Source organism: Diachasma alloeum, unplaced genomic scaffold (assembly GCF_001412515.2).
Source record: "Diachasma alloeum isolate Michigan unplaced genomic scaffold, Dall2.0 Dall_scaffold_00186, whole genome shotgun sequence".
NCBI classification, from domain to species: Eukaryota; Metazoa; Arthropoda; class Insecta; order Hymenoptera; family Braconidae; genus Diachasma; species Diachasma alloeum.
In genome coordinates, this window is record NW_021680352.1 from 812,864 (window position 1) to 840,723 (window position 27,860).

Consider the following 27,860-nt stretch of genomic DNA (forward strand, 5'->3'; position numbering starts at 1 on the left):
CTTCCCAAAATTAAATGACGATTCTTTGAATTACGAGGCGAGTGGGTTAATCAACAATAAATCACACTAGACATGTAGATATGTATCCTTTATTCTACTTATCCCTAAAGTATTCAAATTTAACAAAACGCTGAATAATAAAATGTCTCCAAAAATGGATAGCACAAAAGTATAAACATAACATTGAAATCAAATGAATCATTCGATTCACATTAATCGTGACACCGTAAGCATTCAACAATAACTCCATAAGAATCATGAATTCACCGTTCACTCGCAACCAGTGAAATCCTCTCATAAAAGGGTAGTTTCAATTTGACTTCACACATGCCTCGTATCGATGACGACAGCATGTGCAAATACAGCCTCAATATTTTCACACTATGACGCTATGCAAATCACTGAGTTCTGCTTAATGTACGATTATTCCCTAAACTGTCATGTCTCTCATCATCATCATCAACAGCGATCAAATGTCTTTCAACTTCTGCGAATGCGCAACCACAACCAGAGACAATCGTCACTGGTGTATTCACTTGTGATCACCAAAAACATTTCAAGTTGACGATGAAAAATAGGTATCACCCCTACTTATCACGGGTACAGTTGATTGCGGGACAAATGATCAGAAATTTGATCACATGGTCAAGCCACCACAAATCCTTCTATCACAAGCTGTTTTGATCACCGGACAATTCAGCGGTTATACGTCAGCTAAGTTTCCTATTGAAATATGGAATTCCTACTATGCAGTCGTCAATGATGAGCCCAGGACCAATAGTATGATGGAAGGTTGGCATAATGCTTTTCATCAACGTGTTGGTAGAAATCATGAGCAGTTGGGCAGATTTATCAATGCTTTGAAAGTCGAGCAAGCGTTGTCTGAAGTGATTTGGGAGCAATTTAATGCTGGCCGTCTCATTTCATCAAGGAAGCGGAAGAAATACTGTGATTACGATGTTCGTTTCTACGCGGTGGTGACGTCGTGGGTTAATGAGGGCGATGTTTTGGAGTATTTACGCGGGGTTGCTCACAATCTTTCTCCGTGAGAAAGAACCATTATCCAACACGACAACTCAATGGATTCTAATGAATTATTAAATACTCTAAAACTTGAACCGTTCATGGTTTTCATGTTTTTTTTTTCATCGTAATTAAATATACACTAAATACACTGAATTGCTGATAATTTAATATTGTGTGATGTATTTTCTTGATGATCTAATTATTCTGTGATTATTTTTCTCGTGATCAATTGTCCTGTGATCAATAGAGGTGCAATCTAAAAATATCCACTCAGCACTAGCTCTCTCCCTTCCTCCCCTCAAATCAATCATTTTGTCTCATCGGGAGATGTCTCCCTCCTTGATCCTCGTATTCAGCAAAAATTTCATGATCTATTTTGCTCTCCATTCGATCGTCCACAATTGGTGGTCTTTTTGCTGGGGCCATTGTTTGACAAGTGCTTCCACAGTCCTGTAATCAGTGGCACATCTGTGAAACAATCGGCCTTGGGCTACGACTGCTACGAACACATGAGATCGACAGATCGCGATTCTCCCCAGGCATTTTGAACTTTGAATCCTGGCATTGGCCTAGGCACAACATGATTACTCATGCTACCTGTGTGTCTTATTGTCGCCATGGGGATGCCATTCGCAGTTGATTTCTTCGTTGTCTTCCTCATTTCTCCGCTCGAGTCATCTTCAAAATGAACCTGACATTGGAATCATCAATGAAAATGAGTTATTGGTAGTCATGATGTGAGTCATGGGTGATTATTGTCGGGACTTACCCAGGTTTTTTCGGAGGGTTTCACCTCGTGGGTCAGATCAATCAGCAGATTCTTCTCGCTCTTCTTCACCTCGGCCAACGTCTCCTCGGACTTTCCGATGGTTTTGTCGTTGTTGACTGGAATGGATAGGAAAATATGTGATTTTTAGGAAGTTTTGCTCGAGTTGTTTGATAATAATGAAGATAACGCGGGAGACAATGTTTGGTCTTGACAATCTCACTTGAGCTCTTGTGTAAATACATCAACATATGGGGAATTTCATTGTATGCAGGAGGCTGTGTACCTCATTACCACTCGACAACTAGAAATTGTATTGATAGAGGGAATAGGGCTCTCAAGGAGAGCAGAATTATCAGAGTCAACATTAGAGCTTTAATGTGAACATATGGGCGTGGAGATATTTGATATTGTTCAAAATATTTTAATTATATCACGAATGTTAATTGAAATCAGAAAATTCAGGCGAATGTATCCTAAAATTTCCAATGAAATCTGAAATTTCATTTTTTATTTTCCCTCAAAATCGAATTTATTGTCGAAAGATTGAAATTTTCATTTTTTCTACTATTTCTCATAAAATTCTCGCCTGGCCCTTTTGACCCTTATTTTGACACCTATGACTCTTATTTAAACCCTTATTCTGACCCTTATTTTAACTATGACCCTTGTTCAGGCCCTTGTAACCTTTAATCTGACCCTCATTATAACCATTGTGACCATTATTTTACCCGTGGTGACCCATAATCTGATCCTTGTGATACTTATTTAGACCCTTGATCTGCCCCTTGTTACCCTTATATGACCTTTAATCTGATCCACATAACCTTTGCAGCCCTTAATCTGATCCACATAATCCTTGCGACCCTTAATCTGATCCACATAATCCCTAATCTAACTGTTGTGACCTTTATTTGGATCTTTAATTTGCCCCTTGTGACCCTTAATCTGATCCTTGTGACCCTTAATCCTGAATCTGACCCTTGTGACTTATTTAGACCCTTATTCTGACCTTTAATCTCACCCTTGTGACCCTTATTTGGACCCTTAATCTGACGCTTGTGACCCTTAATCCTTAATCGAAAAAACTGAAATTTTCATTTTTTTTTTCTGTATTTCATCAAAATCTCTCCTGACCTTCCAGACCCTCATAATTCTAGCCATCACCAGTCTCACCCTCCCGGCCCTTGCGGCCCTTTCCTCCACGCACGCATCCAAAAAATTGTACATTCCCAATAATTTCCAAGAATGTTGAATATGATTAATGGAAATTTAATAGACCTCAGGAATGTGGAGGCCATTATCCGGTGGAAATCCATCAGTGAATTGCTTTCTGACCCCCCCCCCCTCCCCCCGGCAGCCACACGTACCCGGTATGCATATCCCCGAGTTAATGGAACACTCGGCCAACCAATCGCATTTAGCATTTGTGATTAAACTTCTCTGTCTCAATCCAGTGGCCACTATTCAATACTATTGATTCACTAATTTGCATATTTCAATTGACATTCATACCAGCTGCGCCAGCAACCCACCATTTCCCCCGCGCGCGCCAAGTGTCAATACCAATTGTTAGAAGGGTTTAAAGTAGCTCTACCCTTGTGACCCTTGTGACCCTAGTTGTACCCAAAGATTATTGAAAACTGCAAAAAATTGCAGAAAACTCGATTAGATTCGGAATTCTAGATTTTTTCTCAATTTAATTATCGTTTTGGTTTTTCAAATAAGAAATATTTAAAAATCAGGATTGAATTCAGTGTCTTATGTGAAAATCAACATTTCCATTGTAATCAAAGATTAAAATCTGATTTTTTTTCATTAGATGTGAAAAAATCAAGAATTTTTTTGACACCTCATAAAAAATAATCCACCGTTTTGCAAACAAGTTTTATTATTTATCTATAAAAGGGAAATATTTGAAAAAATATCAATATTTTGCGAAATTTAATTTAGATAATGCTGAATGGGTATGAATTTTTTCAAATTTTATCCATGCAATTTAGTTGAAAAATTGAAAAACTGAAAATATCGAAAAGTACAGCGCAGCCCGGCCGAAGGGTAGAGCTACTTTAACAGTGGAAACAATTGATATACTTACGGGGAATAGTGTTGAGAGTCTTGCTGGGTGGATGATGAATGCGTGGATCAGCTCGGGACTGTTGCCAGGCTTCGTATGCTGTGTTGAATGCCTGGGCAACAGTTAGTGTCACTGTTTGGGCGGTTTTTCTTTTTGGGCATAAAAAAGCATGGCACTCCATTGTCTCATTCAGATTTGTCGCTATGAATGCGAATACATGATCGTGAGCGGCATCCGCGGAACAGTAGGAAATCCTGGAGGCGGAAGATAAAAGGAGAATAAATTCATGAATTTTTATTTCCATTTGAGTGTTGTTTATTTGCAAATTTTTCTGTTCAACTCGGGAATGTTTTTTGGGATCAATGAGGGGGAGGGGGATAAAGGGTGTTTTTTCGTTTGTCATTTTTTTGTCGCCCGGATTGTTCAATTGAAGTGGATAAATCAGTAGCGAAGCGACACTGTTTAAGTTCATCTTGGTTGAGTTTTCGAGGAATATCTCTGGATTTGAGGGAGATAGCGAAATTTTTGTCAAGACCTTTTTTGTAGCTCTGAGTTCGCTCTATGAAAAAGGTCATGACGAAAATTTTGCCATCTGCCTTAGATTCCAAGATATTCTCTCAAAACTAACCGATTTCGTGAAATAATCTTCACGAGTATTACTAATATTAATATTATTATGTTTGTTATATACTAGACCTGTGCGCGCGCTATCTATTCGTTGTAAAAATGAAGAAATCGAATTTATTAAACTTCGTATACTCATAGATGTTTTATAAATATTGATAATGACTTGAAGAGAATTAAGAGAATGAAGAGTGAAAAATCAATGAATAATTTTTAATCTTCGATTAATTCTTTTTTTTTACTTTAAAAATAATCTGATTAAAGTCTGTAATTGTTGAAAAATGAGGGGAGGGTTATGAATTGATTTCCTAGAAAACTGAAAAAATATCTTGAATTCTTCGGAAAATTTCACAGTTTTCCAGATAACCGCAGATCTTCAAAGATTTTTCTCGAATTATTTGGGAAACCGAAGAATTTTCATGAATTTTGTAGAGTTTAGAATTTATTTATGAAAATCTGAGAAGCAAGAATTGATCATTTTTGCGTATGATAAATATGAAAAAATTGAAATTTGGGAAGTGAAGTATAATTTGTAAGTTGAAAAAATTTAGAAATACTTTTTTTCTCATGATCAACAATGAGGCAATTTAGATACGTTTCGATATAAAGATTAACTTCACACATGAAAAAGTGATGAATATGACGCAGAAAAATTTTTTGGCATTTGAAGAATTTGAAAATAGCGGGGATTTTTTCAGCGACAATTTCACGCGACTCGTTGACCAATCAGAATTGAGGATTAGCGGTCAGGTAGTTTCGAGATATTTCGATATAAAACAACTTCACGTTTCTTCCATCTTTAGTGAATACTTTATTCACCTATATATTGAGACTTGGAGTTGGTCCTCTTCCGTAGCCAAATCAGTCATGCGAATGCCCCGAAGGCTGACCCCGAGAGAGACTCTCTGTAATTTTTTACCACTGGCCTTTACCTGAAACAAAATACGTCAACTGTAATTAATTAACGCCCTCTCCGGCTGCAGTCATCTGCTCAGGTACGCGCTAATTGCCCCAGTATTTTCCACAATGATAACGTGTGTGCATTGAGCTCACAGTTTTCCGTCACCCTCCGAGGGGGATGAAAGATACGAAAAGCTCTCTGTGCCGACATCCGCTTATCTGACATCGTCAGACTTGAGAGCTTTGTTCAGTTACGAATCTAAAGCTCCGTCCACGGTCTCTCGTGGAGAGGGAGGGTGCCTCCGTGAATATAAATATTAAACAGAAATATTTCTCGAGAGAAAAATTGCAAATATTAATATTATTAAGCGCAATACATTGATGTTAATATTAATATTAACGTCAATAATAATTTAATCGTATTATATTAAATATTAGGGGGCTTCGCCCCCCCCTGCTCGCTCCGCTCGCCAACTCGGAGGGGCTTGCCCCCCCGCTCGCTTCGCTCGCTCTCCCCCCATCCGTGTGGCCGCAGCGGTGTGACCGTACCCATAAATATATTCCATATTGGCACCCCCTCATATAGACATCCCTTATAAATACAGGCACCTCCCCACATAGGAACCCCTATATAGGCACCCAGCGTCCCCTGAATTTTTCACCTAATTTTTTTATTTTTATAGAGAGATATTATATAGTATATTAAATGAGAGATGAATATTGCTTCATCGAAAAATGAAAAATATTAATATTAACATCAATATTTTTAATTTTTTGACGAAGCAATATTCATCTCTCATTTAATATACTATATATCTAATATAATACGATTAATTACAATCTATTAATATTAATGTAATTCACCGAATCCTGCGGAGCTGAAAGAAATTTCACTCCTCGGTGATTTCTACGTGTGTACTACGATATTACAGATTATATTTTCAAAGGAATGAATGAATTTCACAATTTTAAACATAATTTTTCCAGTTTCGTTTCGTGAATATTTATAAAATGTCTGAAGTAAATTAATTAATGTGTTCATGAAGGAATTTGCCCTAATTTCATTCGCGAATTACATATTTGAAATGAAAATCCCACTACGTTTGAGAGAGAAGTATTTCTTCAGAGAAAAATTCTGAATATTAATATTATTAAGCATAAGACATTAACAATAATATTTTTATTTAATATTGATAGATTATCTTATTTAATATTGATAGATTTAAAATATTAATAGAAGATAATTAATCGTATTAATCTATGTTATAAAAATCCTAATTGATTTCTGGTGATGAAAATTTGATTCTCGAAATTAAGACTCCAAAATTAGGGGTCGCGAGGGTTAGAGTAAGGGCACAAGCAGCAGATTAAGGGTCGTGAGGGTCAGAATAAGGGTCACCAGTGTCAGATTAAGGCTCGTGAGGGCCAGCACAAGGGTCACGAGAGGCAGATTAAGGGTCACGCGGGTGAGAATAAGGGCCGCGAATGTCAGATTAAGGTTCACGAGTCAGAATAAGGGGGCCACGAGGGTCGGCTTAAGGTTCATGGGGGTCAGATTAAGGGTCACAAGGGTTAGAATAAAGGTCCAAATAAGAATCACAAGGGTCAGATTAACGGACACACGGTTCCGATCCAAACAAGGGTTATAAGGTTCCGAGTCTAAGGGTCGAATCCGCGGGTCCCCCAGTGTAATCATAATTACTCAATTTCCGTTTTGTTAATATTTATAAAATGTCTGAATTAATTTAATGAATGTATTCGTGAAGGGGCGTGACCCAATTTAAATCGCGAATAAATGAAGTTAATCTTTTCCTCATGCATATGACACTCATTACATAAATGAAATAAAAATCCCACTGAGTTACATGAATTAATCATCTGTGCAAACATTCGTATTATCGTAATACCTACCCATACATTTCCGCAAAATGAAGGATTGCGGGGTATGAATAAGCAAATGACAATATTGAACAGTTATAATTGCTCCGAAATAACAAGTTTATTTTGACATAGCCTTCGTCGCAATGAAAATAATTACTCCGGGTACATACCATGGTCATGACTGTTTTGATAGCCTCGGCGGTTGCCTCCTCGCTGGAGGGCGTCTCCACCAGAGTGCTACCCAGGTATTTGAGTGTAAATGTCGCCTCGGTAACATCACCATGGTCGCTACTCAGTCCACTACCACTGCCACTGGTGCTCTCCACGCAGTCACGACTGTTGGCTAGTGCCCATTCTTCGCACAATTCTGGAACAATTCGGGGGGAGATAAAATTATTTAGGATTATTGGTTTAATGATGAGTGAGGACGCGTATAAATTTTTGTGGAAATTGTAGTTTTTACGGCGATGAATAATTTTATGGTTTGCGAAATCTGTCGATTCATAAAAATACAGATTTTTTTACGATTCAAGGATATTTGTCCAGAGTTGCAAGTGTTCAAAACATTATTGATTGTTTCTCTCTATATTATAAAAATCAAAATCAACGTCTGGTGATGAAAATTTGGTGTAAGTGTGAAAATAAGGGTCACGAGGGTTAAAATAAGGGTCATGAGGGTCAGAATAAGGATCACGAGGGCGGAATAAAGGTCACGAGAGTTAAAATAAGGGTTGCGCGGGTCGTGAAGGTCAGAATAGAGGTCATGAGGGTCAGAATGAGGGGCACGAGGGTTAAAATAAGGGCCATAAGGCTCAGAATTGAGGTCTCAACGATCAGAATAAGGATCACGAGGGCAGGAAAAAGGGTCACGAGGGCTAGATTAAGGGCCATGAGGGTCAGAATAAGGCTTACGAGAGTTACAATGAGGGATAGATTAAGGAGGGATAGAATAAATATCATAAAGGTCAGATTAAGGGTCCAAATAAGGGTCATGGGGGTCAGAAATTAATGGCCATAAGGGTCAAAATAAGGGTCTCTACATATCTTGTCTATATTATAAAAATCCAAATCGACTTCTGGCGATAAATACTCCAAAATTGAAGGTCACGAGGGGTTTAATAAGGGTCAGACTAAGGGTCGCAAGGGTCAGAATAAAGATCATAAGGGTCATATGTAGGTTGGCGAGCAGAGCGAGCAGGGGGCGTAGCCCCCTAGTATTCTTATAACAATATCTCTCTTGTTATCTATTTTTATGTGATTTTTAAGCCCTTTAATGAGTGAATTTTTAATTGAAAGGTGAATTAATTGATAATTGATAAAATGACGTATTTCGTGGAATATGTTCTTTCAAAAAAATGTTGATTTTTTTTTCACCATAAAAACTGTCAATCAACTCATCAACTCATCAATTTTATTTATTCAATTCATCAATTGTCAATGAATTTACTTTCATATTGAAAATTCACCTGTCAGAAGACTTGAAAAAAATAAAAATAAAAAAGCAAAATAAAAATAGGCAGAAGTAGAGATATTTTTATCGAATGAATTGAAAAAAAAACGGTTATTTTGAGTTCTTGCAATTCTGAATAAATAGTCTTGATAAAGGGTGAAAAGGACTATTCAATGCACGTCATAGATACCATTGATTCAATAGACATGCGAATGGTTCTTTTCAGAGCTCGCGAGGAACTCTTCATTTCCCCAGGGTATTCCAAATATATCTGACATTTCGAGAGAGGAAAATATTGAAATTCGCATATAATTCAAATGTCTCGCGTTTGGAATATCCGACGGTGAGAAGGGGCTCAAAGGTTCAATAGTCAAATCCGTATCGACGATTCTATTGGGAGAAAAAAAAGAAGACTTGGAAACGTTATCCCAAGGGATGATGGCTGAAGTCGAATCGATGGAAGTAAATGTATGTTCATGGAGGTACAATGTACTACGAACAGAGATGGAGAAAAAATTTATCTCAATTAATATATTCTTTAATGCTAAATAATGGATTTCACAAGAGTCATATGAAATATCAAATTAAATTGACAAAATATTTTTTTACGTTTTTTTTTTCAGTTGTGTGTTCAAAATTGATATTTTGAGGTTTTTATTTATTTTTGCATTGATATCTTGCACTTTCTGTTGCTCGAACATTTGGAATTTCATTGAAGTTTCAGTGAAATATAAAATTTCAGTATTTCTTCCATGATTTTCTAATGTGCCGGTTCAAACTTTCTGCGTCATGTTTATAATTTTTTCATGTGTCAAGTTTATCTTTATATTGAAACATATCTAAATTGCTTAATTGTTATTCGTGAGAAGAAAAATCTAGTATTTCTAAATTTTTTTAACTCAAATTATTCTTCACTTCCCAAATTTCAATTTTTTCATATTTATCATACGCAATAATGATCAATTCTTGCTTCTCAGATTTTCATACATAAATTTTAAACTCTACAAAATTCATGAAAATTCTTCGCTTTCCCAAATAATTCGAGAAAAATATTTGAAGATCTACGATTATCTGGAAAACAGAGAAAATTTTCCGAAGAATTCAAGAAATTTTTTCAGTTTTCTAGGAAATTAATTCATAACCCTCCCCTCATTTTTCAACAATTACAGAATTTAATCAGATTATTTTAAAAAGTAAAAAAAAAAGAATTAATCGAAGATTAAAAATTGTTCATTGATGTTTCTCTCTTCATTCTCTTAATTCTCTTCAAGTCACTATCAATATTTATAAAATATTTGAGTATATTTGTAAACTCACAAATTATTCTTCACTTCCCAAATAATTCGAGAAAAATCTTTGAAGATCTACGGTTATCTGAAAAACTGAAATTTTCTGAAGAATTCAAGAAATTTTTTCAGTTTTCTAGGAAATCAACTCATAACTCAGATTATTTTAAAAATAAAAAAAAAAAGAATTAATCGAAGATTAAAAATGATTCATTGATGTTTCCCTCTTCATTCTCTTAATTCTCTTCAAGTCACTATCAATATTTATAAACCATCAATGAGTATATGAAGTTTAATAAATTCGATTTCTTCATTTTCACAACGAATAGATAAGCGCACGCACAGGTCTAGTCTCTCATGAAATTTCAATTTTTTTTTCTAACAGTAAACCGTTCTTAAATTTTTAACATCAACTTCTGTCCATTCCTCTGTGCCTCCCACCAACAACCAGTAGATTATCCCTTGGTTACGTCTCGACACACGAGCTTAGTGAGGGATTCTGAGGGTAATGGTGGAGGCACAAGCGACATTGCATTGTGGAACGGGAGACGCCCGGAGAGCAGAGGGCAAAGCGTTCTGTATTCCCCTGACGGCTGCGTCTGGACGACCGAGAGCTTAATCTTCGTCCCTGTCATTGTGTCATTGCGGTCGCGAACTCGTATTACCTTCCGATAGTCGTCTCCACGCAGACAAATGTTTCATTTCAATTAAATGAACTTTATTGAATGATTTTATTAGATTCAATCGAATTCAAATTTTTTTAAATTGTGCACACAACGAAAAATAGATCGTAGGAAGATATTTCAAATTTATTCGATGTTTTACATGACATTTGTGGAATCAAAGACGTAGAAATCAAATTTATTGAGTCCCCTAGTAAAATATAATATTCATGAAATATGTGAAAATATTATAAAAATCATAGTATTTTCAATTCAGAAAATTGCCACTAAATCCAAAATAAAATAATCATCCAATTTATAAATAATACTATCACATGAAACGTAACTATGAATTTAACGTGATGGATTTCGCCAATTTTTTTGCAGAGAATTCGCGAAAAAAAAAGTTTCCACTCATTCGCTCCCACCGAAAATCCCCTAGACTCTATCCCCTTTGCCGATATAAGACTTCAGTCTTCATTTTGACAACTCTAATTGGCGTTAAAGCCAAAGTGACCCTCTCTGTGACCCCAAAAATCGCTCTCAACGTTTTTTTTTCGCAGAGTGGAATTAAAAGTGGAATGGGGTTTCTCAAATCGTGTCTGGAATGTAAAAAAGGGCTTTGTCCATATACCCCAGAGGCTTTTACTGGTTCTTATGTACTTTTCAGGGGGGGGGGGAGGAAAGTTCTCGACGGAAGAATGAAACTTTTGGAACGCTACGGATGGAGTTACTTTGGTGAATTCTTTGTAGCCTCTTCTCAGCTTGTTTTATTCCACTCTCACCAGGTTTTGATATTTTTTCGTCGGTTATATTGTTTTATTTATTTCTTTATCATGCACGAGTGGAGAAAAATCACACAGTCGACTTGTAATTTTCAGGAGGGTGACATTGAATGCCATTTGAGGAAGGAAAAAATCATGAAATTTTAAATTTTGCCAAAAATTCTCAACAGTGTATTCAATATTTTATATTTTATTTGGAAATAAAAAAAAAAGAAATTCATGAAAAAAATTCTTTTTCAATAAAAAATTTATATTTTAAATGAAATATAGAATTAATTTTGAAAGATATTTTTTTTTTCGTTTGAAAAAAATAAAATAATATAAAATATTAATAATATAATAATAATAATAATAATAATAATAATAATATGAAATTTCAAACGAAGAAAAAAATATTTTTCAAAATTAATTCTATATTCCATTTAAAATAAAAAATTTTGAACAGAAAAAGAATTTCAAATCTAAAAAGATGCACGTCTGATGAATTCTGACCCACTCCATTGGTAGCGTACCCCGTGCAGTGCACTCGTATCTTATCCCGTAAAGTTCATTCCAAAAGTCTCGTTACGTTATAAAAGCCCGTTGAATTCAAACCCCTTGATGCCTGTTAATCCTTTTTCTCCTACCGCTACCGTAGATCAAACTGCCTCCGACGTGATTTATATTCCGTCGTGTATATGAAGAGAAATTGATTTTCCATAAATCAAGGGAGGTGTTATAACCTGGCATTCTGAGTAACATTTTCAACGAAAGCTCACTGGTACGTGATATAACACCGTATGCGTACGGCATTCACGATTGATTGATGTTTTAATCAAGAGGTACAGCGTGCATCCATGTATCATGATGCTATGGGGCCAAATTACTGGGGTAAGTGAGTAAATTTTCATGATGAAATTAATTTCGGGTATTATTTTTGAGGAAGAGTTGCATCCGTATGGAATTATCCAACTCTATTTTATGCACTTATTTATGTATTTTTTTAATTTTTTTTTTATTTGTTCATTTATTTATTTATTCATTTACTAGGGGGCTACGCCACCTGCTCACTCCGCTCGCCACCCCCCAAAGGACCTCCACGATCCTTGATCTGTCCTTTGTTACCCTTAATGTGACCCTTCTGACCTCTAATCAGACCCTTGTGACCCTTAAACAGACCCTTATGACCCTTTTTTTACCCTCATGACCCTTAATCTGACTCTTGTGTCCCTTAATCTGACCTTCGTGAGCCTTATTCTGACCGTCCTGACCCTTACTCTGATTCTCATGACTCTTGTTCTGACCCTCATGACCCTGCTTTTGACCCTTGTAACCTTTATTCAGACCCTTATGGTACCCTCATTCTGGCCCTTAATCAGGCTCTTGCGGCCCTTATTCTGACCCTCATGACCGTTAATGTGATTCTTGTGGCCCTTCACTTGACCCTCGCGACCGTTATTCTGACCGACGTGACCCTTACCTGACCCTTGTACCCTTTATTCTGACCCTTATGATCCTTATTCACCCATGACCATTATTGTAACCCTTATTCTGACCCTCATCAGGCCCTTACAGACCCTCATCTGACCCTTAATCAGACCCTGATGACCCTTATTCTGACCTTCATAGCCCTGATTTTGACCCTCGCGACCCTTATAACTCCCATTCTGACTATTATGACCATTATTTTGTCTCCCGTGACCCTTATTTTGACCCTCATAACCCTTAATTCTGAAGTCTCAATTTCGAGTACCAAATTTCCATCACCAGAAGTCGATTTGGATTTTTATAATACAGAGACATAAAATTGTGGAAATTGCGGACAAATTTACACTCTCAACTTTTTTTTTTAATTAATACCCGACTCTATTTCCAATGAAATGAGAATTTTTTCGGCAATTTTTACTTTAATCCCCTGGCAACGATATTACAGAGAAAGTCTTGACAATGAAAGCCTAACGAGTCGCAGTTGATTGCTACTTGGATGTAGCTCAAAGTACTGTACCACAGCGTCGCGCATGCAATTTTCTCGGTGGGTTAAATAGCCCTTTTGTCCCTAGCCCTTTAATCAGTGTCATGAACATCCACTGATTTCATTCCCCCTCAACCCCTCCAATTATTCCCACAGGTCGATGATAATCATGGCCCAGACCGTATTTCAGTATTTCAACGGTTTTATGGGGTCTTGGGCGAAATTCAACTGCTGTGCGTTACGATTGTTCTGCCCCGTTGGCGTATCATAACTCGGGGATATTGCGGCCATTGGATGATGTGTGATGCATGCTGTGTATTAAAGTAGCTCTACCCTTACGGTAAATTCAAAGATTATTGAAAACTGCAAAAAAATGGCAGAAAACTCGAGTAGATTCGGAATTAGTTTTATCATTTATTTATAAGAGGGGAATGTTTGAAAAATTATCAATATTTTGCGAAATTTAATTTAGATAGGACTGACTGGGTATGAATTTTTTCAAATTTTTTCCACTGCTAGAAAATTACTCTTGAAATTTCAAGTGAAAAAAAGCATGAACTTTTTAACAACGACAAAGTTACATGAAATTTCTGTAGAATTCTTCATTGATGAATCAGTTAATTTCTTGAATATTCAAATAATTCTCGATTTTCAGGTCTATACGGCACTGAAAGACCTTGAAAATGTTGAAAATTCAGGCAATAACTTCTCTGAATTTTCAATCTATTGAAAATTGAATTGGGTTGGGTTGAATTGTATCTGATGTTCATCAGATCCAATTTTGACCCTCACGAGCCCTCCCCTTGACCTTCATTTAACCCTCACAAGCCATATGCCCTCCATATAACCTTCATTTGACCCTGATCATAACCTATATAACCTTTATTTGACTCTCATTATAACCAGATGGCTTTCCTGGATCATAAAATCCTTTTACCTCTCCAATTGGCGCTTTTAATGGGGAGTGTGGGGCTTTCGAGAGGATCAATTCGCTGGACATTTCCTGGGGTTATAGCTTGATTTTGTGTGTGAGTGAATGGATCGAATTTCATTATTCAAATTCCCGGGCTTGCAGTATATAGGCGCTCTAAAAAGTCAATCAGCCGTGCGAATTCAATTCGCTAGTTCATTCGATATTGTTGAGAACAGGGAACCATATTATCCTATATTCATCGATTTTCGGGGTTAAAATTTTTTCAATGCACTGAATTTCACAATTTTATCATTTACTCCCCCAAATTGACTTTTTCAACACATTTTCACCCTCTCACGACCGTTCATTCACTTCCATAAATGCACGTGCGCGAGAAAAAAACTTTGTAAAACCGGTGAAAATAAGATGAATCCGTATACATTCTGCGGAAGCCGAGAAGTACGAAAAATGTCAGCGATATATCATCGTCAGAGTATCATAAAGAAATATTGCCCGCATGTTTCCTTAATAAAGGCGCGGATGCGGAAAAAAATGGAAATAAAAGCATTTCTGGAAAAGCTGGCAGAATCCCCGGGCGAAAAAAAAAAAACGTGCAGAAACTTTTTGAAAGTACTTTTAACGAGAAATATTTAGGGAGCGTGAAACAATACGAATGGATTCGTTCTCACCCCCTCCCCTCCCCCCCCGGCCACCCCTGAAGTGGCGGATCTCGGGGGAAGAATAACGAAAACTGGGGAATAGGAAATAAGAAAGAGAGTTCCAGTTTTGCTAGTCTCTCCCTGGGGTGTGACCAGAAGTGCGCGGCGACTCGAACATCGGGACAAGTTGGAGAGCAGGTTCAGCCTCTCTGATGTCTTCTATTCCCACCGAATGTTGGGGCAGAAGACCACCGTGTGTGTCTCAAGGGTGACACAAGCTGGAAAATTTATCTCTGAATTTAGCGGTCTATTCAGTAATCATGTGACGATTCAAAATGACGAGTTGAAATTCCGTGAGTTTTTTTATATTCCATTTGAGAAAATGGGGATATTTCCTGCAATTTATTTTTATGAAGAAATTATTGGAATCGATTGTTTAAAAATGGCGGGAATCATTTTTATTTGTGCTTATTCTTATTTTTTTGCTAGAGGGCTACGCCCCCTGCTCCCTCCGCTCGCTGACCCCCCGTATGACCGTCATGAGCCCTTTTCTGACCCTTGTGACCCTTAATCTGACCCTCATTATAGCCCTCGTGAGCCTTATTTTCACCCTGGTGACCCTTAGAGTTTAACTTCCATTAATACTTCAAACAGAGTGAAATTTTCACAACGTCGGACCATTCTCCCAGCCCCATGACCAAGGGTTGTACATAATGAAATTGTCCGTGCGCCAGAAACTTCTCACGAATGGCTTGCTGCGATCGTTTAATTAAATACGATAATTTCGGTGGTTTGCGCACTCGATTCAAAAGTTCTCAACGAACCATTCAGCATGTACCATTCACAACGGTTGAATAAATAAAATACTGGAGTACCTCATTATCATAAATACAACTATCTGGAAATTTAATTACTCGGCGGATGGATGCCAGCGTCAAAGCACGACAACATAATTTTAATGATTGAGAGACTAGCACCTGCTTTCGAAGTTTGAATTCAGTGAGTGGCCAAATTAATAATCCACCATTTGGGTATTATATACTTTAGTTCACAAGCTTCATTCCATTGGTGCATTAAAGTGGTGGTCGAATACTACCGTCGACTCTCTCTGAGCTATAAATTTTCACCGAACACACGCGATTTGCCCGGCGTCACGGTAAATTCCGGGGGTAACCTTTTCCCAGGGCTCTGCATCCCCTTCGCAGACTCATTTTGAATCCTTTCGCGTGCACCAGAGTATTTTAATGGCCTGGAGACTTTACTCTGGATTCTTTAGACTTCTTTCACGGCTTTTTCCTCCTTGCGGGATTTGGGGAAAATATATCTGGACATGTATTACGTGCTTGAATAATTCTCATGTATCATTCAGGTGTAAAAATTTCATACACTGGTACGCAGTTTAGACTGGAATTTCAAGGAATTGCGTTGTTTGAATTTCATTTTTATAGAAGTCATCCATGACCCTCATTCAACCCTCGTAATACCTCTATTTGACCTTCATTTAACCCTCGCAAGCCCTCCATATGACCTTCATTTGACCCTCATCATAACCCATATGGCCTTCCTTTTCCATAAAATCCATTTCCCTCCTATTGACCCTCATGAGACCCTCATCTGACCTTTTTCAAATCTGATAAGATCCCTATTGAACCTTTATTTGACCCTTGCAAGACCTCTATTTGATATTTATTCAACCCTCATAAGACGAGAGGTCTTTATTTGACCCTCATAAGATCTCCGTTTGACCTTCATTTAATCCTCACAAGCCCTTCATTTTACCCTTATCATAAGGCTTACCTGACCTTTATTTAACCCTCATAAACCTTACGTTTGACCTTTATTTAACCCTCACAAGTCCTCCATTTAACCGTTATTTGACCTTTATCATAATCCGTTATCTTCATTTGACCCTCACGAGTCCTCCCTTTGACCTTCATTTAACCCTCACAAGCCCTCCATGTGACCTTCATTTGACCTTGAAATGACCTGATGTGGTCTATTTTTCACGTACAATAAAAGAAAAATATTTCCGGAAATTTTTTCATTCATTGGAATTTCTCCGGTTGATAAAAAAATCGATGAAAACTATAAATTTATGTTCCATTAGTCCATGAAAATGATTTCCTCCCCGATTCGAATATTTTTTCAACACAACCATGTACATTTGAAAAATTTAATCTCTCCTCCCACTCGGAGATGAAAATTTTTTTTTTATTCACAAAAATGAGGAAAAGCAATTTCTCCGCTTTTTAAGTATAAAACGCTATACACGTGAGTGTTAGCTTTGAGCGGCCATTAAAGCCCAACAAGCCAGGTACAGCGGGCACGTTTGCTCAGTACTAAACTTTTTTATTGCCGAGTCGGATTCACATCGGCCTTTCCGGTTAACGATCACAAATGTACGCAGCACGGGCCAAGTAGTATCGTCATTATCCATGAATTTGAGATCCAGCAAGAGAGAGAGAGAGAAAGAGAGAGAGAGAGAGAGACAGAGGAAGAAGGAGAAAATAAAAGGCATCAATGCACAAAGAGGAATTACAAGATAGCTCGGCTTTATCCCGGGGCGTGGGAGGGGGGGGGGGGGGGTTAGAAAAAAATGTACCAGAGTTTTCCGGCATCATTATCCCCAACTCCAGAGTAACTCGAGAGATCTAGGATGCATGAACTTGATACGTCTATAAGATATGATATAACAAACTGGGGAGCTAAGTATTGACTCGTTCATTTCCCTTCAATTTTTCCCCAACACTGTGACATGACGTTGTTACTCACGTGTACGTGCCCCCTTTATTCGCATCATGGAGACACGTTCGCATTTTGTGTCTCCAATACAACTTACATTGAGCCAAAAAAAAAAAAAAAACTGGACTGAAGAAGAGACGAATAGGAATGAAAAGTCTGATACAGGGAATAGTGCAGGAAGTAAAAACCCAGATGAAAACCACAATCGTAGGGGACGGAGAGAAAAAAAAAAAGTTGAGATCAATATATCCAGAATCGACCCGGTAATCCTTCGAGGCGTAATAGGATTTCATCGAGTAAATCCAGGCCTTGTGTAGCGTTTCACTCCATGCCTCAGCAAGCCTCGGGATTAGTTTCCGTCCAAGTAACATTCTATATACATCGTCAGGCAACTGGTTTAGGTGTGCAATAGGGTGGTTTCACCCACTCCTGATAAATGTTACTACGGAAGGAGCCAAAGGCGAAGACAATGAGCTTTCCCATCCTTTCGGATTAACAGGATAAAGTTTCCAGCTACCTCTGACGGTACAATGGCTTCGCCACAAAGACTTGACGACATACATCATTTTTTACATTATGGCTGACAGAGGAAAAAAAAAGACAACTCGACTCCCGAGGGCTGAGATTTCATCAGGGTTTTGTTGTGATAATAGTGCGGCTTGGAAGTTTTTATGATGACATTTTTTGGGGTATGATGATATCATGTTTCACGGTGAGAAATGTATGGGGGGTTATTTTATGCTTTTGTTTTGCATACGTGAATTTTTCATTTTTCGTATTCTTGATTTTGATGCCTATAAGGTCTCTACTACCTCGTCCCACTGTTATCTTTATTATGACCTTTATTTGAGCCTCAAAATTCCTACTTTTCTCCTATTAGGCCTCTGGGGACCCTCACTTGACCTTTATTCAACTCTCACAAACCTTCCGTTTGAATTTTATTTGACCCTCATCACCCCTTTATTTAACCCTCATTTGACCCTTATCATGAGCCGTTATGATCTTCATTTGACCCTCACGAGCCCTTTCTTTGACCTTCATTAAACCCTCACCAATCCTCCATTTCATAATTCATCACAACCCCTATTTGACCCTCAAAATCTCCGTTTGACCTTCATTTAATCCTCAAGCCCTTCATTTGATCCTTATCATAATCCTTATCTGACGTTCATTTAACCCTCACAAACCTTGCATTAGACCTGCATTTGACCCTCGCAAGCCCTCCATTTAACCCTCATTTGACCCTTATCATAATCCGTTATTATTTTTATTTGACCCTCACGAGCCCTCCCTTTGACCTTCATTTAACCCTCAAAAACCTTCCATTTGACCTTTATTTGATCCAAATAAGATGTCAGTTGGACCTTTATTTAAACCTCACAGGCCTCTACTTGACCTTCATTAAACCTCACAAGCCCTTCATTTGACCCTCACAATAAACTATATGGCCTTTTCTATTTTAATCAATTTATAAATATTCATTAATTTATCTCAAATTATTCAGAAAAATAGCGATTCAATTGTAACCTCTGCTGGCAGAATTTTCAATGAACATCGACGGGTCAAGCCCTCGTCGTGTTATAAATTATCCCGACAAATAGAATCACTAGGTGGAATTGACGGGGAAAAGCAGACGAGAAAGATGGATATTTCAGGTGCACTGGGGCTCGTTTAATTTGTATTTAAATTGAGTTTTACCCTCGTGCACTCTAGCTAAACAGCGGTACAAGCTCCTTGGAAATAAAAAAGCTGAAACGACGCTTGGACTCGATCTGAATAATTACAGCGGATTTATTCAATTAAAGTGAGACAAATCCGCACGTGCAATTTACTAGCTTGAATATTCAGAACAATGTTGTAGATCATTTCGAGTGGTACGAGGCAGTCATAGGAGGTGAATTTCATCGGGGGAATCTTAAATCACGAGGCCTCCCTCGGGGGTCGTGGGGGACGCATTGGTCTTCTGTATCTATTTTCCACACAAGTGTCCTTGGAGGACACTCTCAGACTCGTGGGGATACACAGGACGAGAACACTCGAGTCTTATCCTTAATTGCATTGGTATATTGGGGCTCGAGTTACAATCCATGTGCTGGGGACTGAATGAATCAAACTATTCTCGGGTTTTATTCTGTTTCCCGGGGCTTTTATAAAAATAATTAGAAAAATCTTGAACAAGTTGTTGTTGAACTCTTCAATTGAAAAGTTTGGGGATTTTAAATTGAAGTACGTGTTAATTAATTGCATCGATGACTGTCTGAAAAAAATTTAATTAGTGATGTTGATTTTAGAGAAAGGAAATTTTCCATAATTTTTTTTGTTAACAAAAAACATTGATGGTAAAATGATGATATCAATTAATGTTTTCATGTCTTCTTTAACAAGTTTAGGTTGAATTCGCGAATTGAAAAGTTCGTGTAATTTTTCAAGCGAAGTACGTCTTAATTGATTACTTGTCGGAGTATCCGAGAAAAATTTAATTAATGAAATTTAATTAGTGATGTTGATTTAAAAAAAAAGAGTATTCTTTGAGGTGAGGAATTAACAGTGGATTTTTTAGTGAAAAGGCTAACGTTTTTTATTATTCATTAATGAAATTTTTAATAATCATTAATAATTTAAAATAACATTTATCATAATTTTTTTTATTTCAATTTTCTTGTGAAAATTCTCTCGATGAAAATAATGAAAAAAAATTATCAACAAATTTTTCTTAAACACATCTTAATTAATTACTTCTCCGAGTGCCTGAGAAAAAATTAATTAATGGAGTTTGATTACTCAAAGGTCCTCCGAAGAAAGGAATGACGGCTGAATTTTCCTAAAATCGTTGGTCCCTTTGAATTGAAAAATTTCATCATTTTTTCAATCAAAAAAATTGTTTAATATATTTAGTTCTCATGTAACAAAAAATCGATTCGTCTTATCATAAAAATTCATGAAACAACAATGCTTAATTGTACTTGCACCGGTCGTCAACGGTATACCACGGCGTAGGGTGTATTCACTGATATAAATTCAATGGTGCGTGAAACTAGGCGCGTTAGCGGACAGCCTGGTGGAGAGTATTCCGCTGAATATTCATAAGTGCGATCTAGTCGCGGGGGTGTACGAGCCTCCAACGAATTTAGTGGCCCCTATGTACACATATACTGAACCCTGGGTACATTCGATGAAGGGAAATTACGGAGGTGAGAGTCATATCCCACGAGTGAATTAACGTTGTGTGGCACATGCGTTAGACTCGGTACGAAATAAAGAGGCGTAAAATTTGCGGGTGCTCCACTCAACGGTCTCCAGCTTTATGACCGAAAATAATTGGTGTTGTAAATTAAACTTGAGACTTGAGAGAATTTTTTATTTTATTTCAAGTCTCTCGTTTAATTTGAGTTTATTTTATTTTATACTTTGAATTGGGGGGCTACAGCCCCTGCTCGCTCCGCTCGTCAACCCCCATATTAACCCTATGATCCTTATTTGGACCCTTGTAACCCTTAGTTTCTGACCCCCACGACCCTTATTTGGACCCTTAAACTGACCTTTGTGATCCTTAATTTGACCCTTGTAACCCTTATCTGCATCCTTAATCTCATTGTAACCCTTGTGACCCTTCTTTTGACCCCCATGACCCTTTATTTGGACCCTTACTCTGAGGGCCTTTGGCCCTTAATCTGATCCTCGCAACCACCTTATTCTAACCCTCGTGACCCTTATTCTGATCTTCATGAACCTTATTTTGACCACCGTCATCCTTATTGTAACCCTCATGACCCTTATTTTGACCCTCATGTCCCTTGCGGTGGTTAATTTTAGAGTCTTATTTCGACCCTCGTGACTCCTGACCCTTAGGACCCTTATTCTGACCGTCCTGACCATTATTTTGACCCCCATGACTCTTTATTAGGACCCTTACTCTCACCCTTTGGCCCTTAATCTGACCCTCGCAACCCTTATTCCAACCCTCATGACCTCTATTTTGACCCTCATGACCCTTCCGGCCCTTAATTTTAGAGTCTTAATTTCGAGTACGAAATTTTCATCGCCAGAAGTCGATTTGGATTTTTATAATAAAGAGACAATTTTTTTGTGTCGAATGTAAGGGGCGTAAGTCCACACTTCCTATAAAAAAAAAGATTGAACCGGTGAAGGAGTAAAAAAAAAAGATTGAACCCCTACGATCTTCGATATTACAGCCGTTATGTGTCGAGAAGTTCTATTTTTTGTTAAATTATTTTCTTTTATTTTCCGCTGGAAAACGAGGTTGCACACGTTTTCCTTCGGGAATGGGGTTTCATGAATAATAAATAGGTGAAGGACCACTGGCCAAAGTTCTTGGAGAGCAATTCCCGTGTACGAATGCACTTGTCTCGTCTGTTCTAATGTCTCTCCTTGTATTCCCACCCCCGAAACGCGTGAATTAGAATATTGATGGGGGATAATTAATGTATAATTGTGAGAAGAGAAATTAATTGGCGACTCACTCTTGTGCTTCGAGCTGCTCTTCCACAAGCCCCTGAAGAACGACATCCTCCGAATTAATTCACAAGGGATATTCACTCAGAATTTTGGGAGTGCGCTATCATTGAACTCTTGCTTGTTTATGGGGTATTCTTTACGTCAACAATAACAGAGCGAGCCTCCAGCCTAGTCCGCACCACGGCACGCTCTGAGCCCTCGCACAGTGGACTCAGAGCGGAGTGTGTACGGACCCTTCTCCTCCCCCTGTTCGGCGTTTGCGCATCCCTCCGTATTCGTATTCTCCTGTGATAATCCGCCAAAGAGTACCGATTCAATTATTTTTTCACGTTTTCCGGGAGCGACAGTTACATTAAACTTTCGCGAAATTTCGGCCCTAAAAAGTCACATTTTTATGAATCAGTCAATTTAGGCTCTGAATTTTCTTTCGATTATTTCATAAAAAATTGTGGATGTCAGGAAACTTGAGATGAATATATCCTTGAATTTTTGATGGACTAGAAAATTTGATTGACAATTTTTTTTGAGCGAATGTAGAGCAAAATCAGATCACTTTTTTCGATGGCTGTTAGGGAAAACATGATGAAGGGTCAAATGGGGGAGACTAGTGGAGTGATCACTTCGCTCGTCTCCTCCGTTTGCCCCTTTTGACCCGTCGTCATGTCCCTCCTATTTGACCCTTGAAAAAGTTCAATTCTTCTCATCACTTCGTTTGACTCTCCCATTTGACCCTCAAGATCATTTGACCGTCAAACAGTCTTGAGGGTCAAACGAGAGAGAGGTGGAGGGTCAATTTTTCTTAAGGGCCAAACGGGAGAGACGAACAGAATAGTCAAAAGGGTCAAAAGTTCTTCAGGGTCAAATGGGAGAGACCAGTGGAGTGATCACCACCCTCGTCTACCGTTTGACCCTTTTGACCCCACCCCCTGTCTCTCCCATCTGACCCTTGCGAAAGTTTTATCCTACTTATCACCTCGTGTGTCTCTCCCATTTAACCCTGAACACCATTTGACCGTCAAACACTCTCGAGGGTTAAACGGGAGAGACGAGTAGAAGAGTCAAACGTTCTTGAGGGTCAAGTGGGAGAGATGGAGCGAAGTGATCCACTCGTCGCTCCCATTTGACCCTCGATCATCGGAATTCACCACCGCTCGCTTCCCCCGACCCTCCACCCTTAATTTTTCACGCGAATACAACCCATTGCGCATAATAGCGTCGGCTCAATGCCCCAAACTCCGCAAAAATAGCTGGTGGCAAGAATACGGAAGGAAGTGCCTTGAAGTGGGAGGCGAAGGGGTTTGAGTTTATAACCTCCCCGAGAGGTTATACTACCAACCGAGCCACTTTCCAACCCCCATCGCCCTCCACTTCCTTGACTGAGTTATACGTGACGGGTTTGTGTCGCCAGGCTCTCTCTCTCTCTCTCTCTCTCTCTCTCTCTCTCTCTCTCTCTCTCTCTCTCTCTCTCTCTCTCTCTCTCTCTCTCTCTCTCTCCGCCCCCCCCCTCCCTCACCCTCTCTCCCTGTGTTTCCACTATGCACCCGTGTGCCATAGTTTCTCGTATAAAATCGCCGTTGAGTTTCTCGCGTCGCCGGCCTCTCCGGCAGCCGAGGCCACATAACTGAGTGGAAAAAATTTGTCACCTTTAAGAGTGAAACGGCGGTGATGAGGGGGGGGGAGGGGAGTGAAAAAAATGGGTAAAAGCTATGGGGCGTCTTCCCTATATTTCTTCGCCTCTCCCTCGTCATTCCTTTTCTACGTCTCCAGCAATTCTTGGGATCTGGGATATATCTCGTCTCACCTTTTCATCTAATGGAGGAACGTTTAATTTCCCAAGCACTAACGATCAAACTTCTTCCAACTTTTTCCTCCACTGAATGTTTTACATCAGAAAAAAAGTTGAGATTCGATTAATTGAGGTTGTATTGAAGTTCATGGAAAAAGTCATTTGGAGGGATATTTAATTGCGATATTTCGCTCAGGGACATTAAGTGGGGCAAAATGGACACTTCTGACTTTTTCATAAATTTCAATGACTCGTTGAATTATTGATAAATCTTGATAATTTTTTTCTTTTTATTTTTTTCATTTAAAAAAATGACATAAGTGTCAATTTGATTCAGTGTCCCCACAACACAAACAAAAATCTCACACAAAAATATCATAAACATAAATGACTCAGGCAAGAATAACTCGGAATAATAATATACATTGGAGTTTTATTTTATTACATTGCATGTACTTCATTTTTAATTTATCTTCATAAGTCAAACTATAAGAAATTCATGAGTAGAACGATATATAATCAACGTAATTTTTTTACACTCTAATCACATATTCAAACAATTATCATCCCAAATTTTCTCAGTAACACATAAATAATCAATATATTGAGAAACAAACATTTATGTAAAAGTGTACCTCACAATAGACTTGCGCTCAACCAGCATGACGCATCCCCCTTGATACAAATTAAATAACCTTCTTTGACTGTGTCAATTGTGATAAGTGTTATTCTTGTCAGAGTCATTTATATTTGGGAGATTTTTGCTTGTGTTATTTTTGTTTGTGTGTAGAGACGTGTTACCGTCAATTTTGCCCCACATTTTCGAAATTTAATCCAATTTTTTTCTTGTCGTAAAATGGTTTGATATTCAGCGAGCCAGAAAAGTACAGGAGCGCCTGAGAAATATCAACAAATCGTTGCGCTCAATACGCCACCAGAATCGCCTTGGAGATCGATACAGCGTGTGCACCGCACGAATAGACGAAGATCCTGTCTATGTACTCGTAAATAAAGGTGCATGTGCTGTGGATACCTCGGAATCACCACTTCCCTCGGTGGTTCCAGCAATATCACTGCGATGACAAGTCGGTGTACTCTCATACTCGGCACTGTCGTGCCTTGAATTCCAAAGTCTCGTCTCTTGCGACGGTCAGAGCCCACTCGGTGTGGCTCAGACTTCGATCATATCAAACTTCGATATGTCGTTACGCCGCTCTCCAGACGGGATTGCATGAGAACCTTGACCTCATATTCCATTAATTTTTCAACAACTACTTTCGTCGAAGGCATTTTACTCCTTGTTTTTCATCTTTTTCAATCAATTCTGTTTTTTTATGCATCTCACTTTTGCCCTGATAATTTAACAAATATCTCTCTATATTGTAAAAATCCAAATCGACTTCTGGTGATAAAAATTTGGTACTTGAAATTAAGATTCCAAAATTTAAGGTCAGAAGGGTCAAAAGAAGGGTCACGAGGGTCAAAATAATGGTCATGCGGGTTAGAATAAGGGTCAGAGGTTACGAGGGTCAAAATAAGGGTCAGAGTAAGGTCACAAGGGTCAGATTAAGGATCATAAGGGTCATGAGGGTCAGATTAAGGATCACAAGGATCAAAATAAAGGTCATAAGGGCCGGATTAGGGGTCATACGGGTCAAATTAAGGGTTCCAAGAGTCAGATTAAGGGTTCAAATAAGGGTCATGGAGATCAAAATCTAAGGGTTACATCAAAGCTCACTATATCTCTCTATTATAAAAATCCGAATCGACTTCTGGGGATGGAAATTTGATACTCGAAATTAAGACGCCACAATTAAGGGTCGCAAGGGTCAAATTAAGGGTCACGGGGGTTAAAATAATGGCCATGAAGATCAGAATAAGGCTCATAAGGGTCAGAATAAGGATCATGGGGGTCATATGAGGGTTGGCGAGCCGAGGGAGCAGGGGGTGTAGCCCCCTAGTATTAAATAAATATCTAAAACATTTTAATTTGTTCATAAACAAGAATTAAGAACAACACTGTAAAAACTAAGACTCTAAGGTCTCAAAGACGTCTTAATTTAAAACTCCAATTTTTTTCCAGTGACATAAATAAACAAATAAATAATCAATTGATTAATACACATTTTTCAATTATCACGATACACCTCTGGCTTATTTAACCAGTGGTAAGTTTGAAATGAGGGCAAGAGTGCAAGCATCAAGTCAGTTCGCCCCGGACCTGGAGAGACAGGAGAATTTCTTGCGCTTCTATCTTCTCCAGTTAACCGTCAAGTGAGATACGCCATTGCCAGGTAGAAATGAGAATACTAGAGTCGAAATAATAACGACTTACATTCCTCACTTCCACAACGACAATTTCCGTACGAAAACGTTTAACTGTGCGAGAGAATAACTGTCTCCTCCGGAGCTGTAACTTCTGCTCTTCCAATGAACCGCGTCGGATAACTTGCCGCGAGTCGTGTGAAATATAGAGTTGCACAGAAGTCGTAAAAGAAAATTTATAAAATGGTGGAGTTCGAATGGGAATTGATTTCATTAATTTTTTTCGGAATTCTGCGATGATTGACGGAGATATTACCGTGGATTTTGATTAAATATTTTTTTTATTCATATTTCTTTCGTGACCCTTAATCTGACCCTTGTGACCCTTATTTGGACCTTTATTCTGATTCTTATGGCCTTATTCTGACCCTTAAGACCATTATTTTGAGCCCCGTGACCCTTATTTTAGCCCTTGCGACCCTTAATTTTGGCGTCTGAATTTCGAGTACCAAATTTTCATCACCAGAAGTCGATTTGGATTTTTATAAAGTAGAGAGATTCGATATTAAAATATTTAAAAACTTTAAGCTACCTTTACCTTATTACAAAACATTAATTACCATTAACATTATTTTCTAAACATTAAACTACATTTACGTTATTTTTAAAAATAACATATAGTATTTGAACATATAGTACATTGATAAAATAACGCAATAGAGGCTTCAAAAAACGTGACAGTGGATGTTTTATACGGGAATCATATTACATTCAACGAATGAAATCATGAATATAAATTGATATACCTTTTAAAATATCTGGCCAATATATTTCCACACACTCACCCCTGCACATTCATTTCCCCTGAGTAATCAGACTGCACAAGTCTCTCCAGGCAAATGAAATCTGAAAAGCCGAGTGGAGGATATATTAAATGAAACATCAAAGCAAATGATGCCCAGATTTCCATTTCCACCGAGGAGTACTCGTAATTTCCGTGTCTGACTTCAAACGGACTTCAATCACTCGTTGCAAAGGGGGAGGAAAAAAAAGTGTGTGAGTAACAAAGGGGAAAAAGAGAATTTAAACGGTTTCGCATCTTGAGAAAAGATTTACGATTGTCCTCGGGATGCTTCAGGTCCACTCGACTGATTCCTCCCGGGAACTACGAGTGAGTTAGACCATCATTATTACTTTTCGTCGATGACGGAGGGGTAAAGGTGTGAATGGGAGTGCACGGACGAAAAAATTTAATAGAAAAACCTATCGAATTCGTTGGGAAATTCTATTGAAATTCTGTTGAACTGTTCTATCAGTTTTTGACCGATTCTATTGAAAAAGTCAATAGAATTCAATTTTTATCTGTGTGAACTTGGAGTCGAAGTTTGATAAATCGATTTTTTTTCTTATAGTATCGATTGTACTCAGTGAGTACCTGAATGTACCACATTCATTTTCGTTTGTACCACCCAACCCTAGACGTAAGGGGTGCGGGAACAATCGTGCAGTATGAGATATAGAGCCTTAAAACCTGTCCTATTCGATTCCTGAGAAAATTTGGGTTCCCTATAGGCAGATGGACGGCTCAGAATTGCGTTTTTCCACTTCCTA

At 38.2% G+C, this 27,860-nt stretch overlaps 1 protein-coding gene across 2 annotated transcripts in view; it reads right to left on the reverse strand.

Annotated features, from left to right (window-relative positions):
• Positions 1-73: 73 nt before the first annotated feature.
• The window catches only part of LOC107048222 (low density lipoprotein receptor adapter protein 1), a 38,221-nt gene continuing 10,434 nt past the window's right edge, over positions 74-27,860 (reverse strand). Inside the window, exons 1-6 of one of the 2 annotated variants that reach the window (XM_015271296.1) lie at positions 22,204-22,358; positions 7,445-7,641; positions 5,313-5,425; positions 3,891-4,123; positions 1,796-1,911; positions 74-1,717 (exon numbers count right to left, since the gene is read on the reverse strand). In XM_015271296.1, the coding sequence (XP_015126782.1) occupies positions 1,526-1,717; positions 1,796-1,911; positions 3,891-4,123; positions 5,313-5,425; positions 7,445-7,641; positions 22,204-22,249 (897 nt within the window). In that variant the 5' untranslated portion in view covers positions 22,250-22,358 and the 3' untranslated portion in view covers positions 74-1,525. Of the gene's footprint in view, positions 1,718-1,795; positions 1,912-3,890; positions 4,124-5,312; positions 5,426-7,444; positions 7,642-22,203; positions 22,359-27,860 lie in introns of those variants that run through there. The other variant, XM_015271297.1, reaches the window with a different exon arrangement.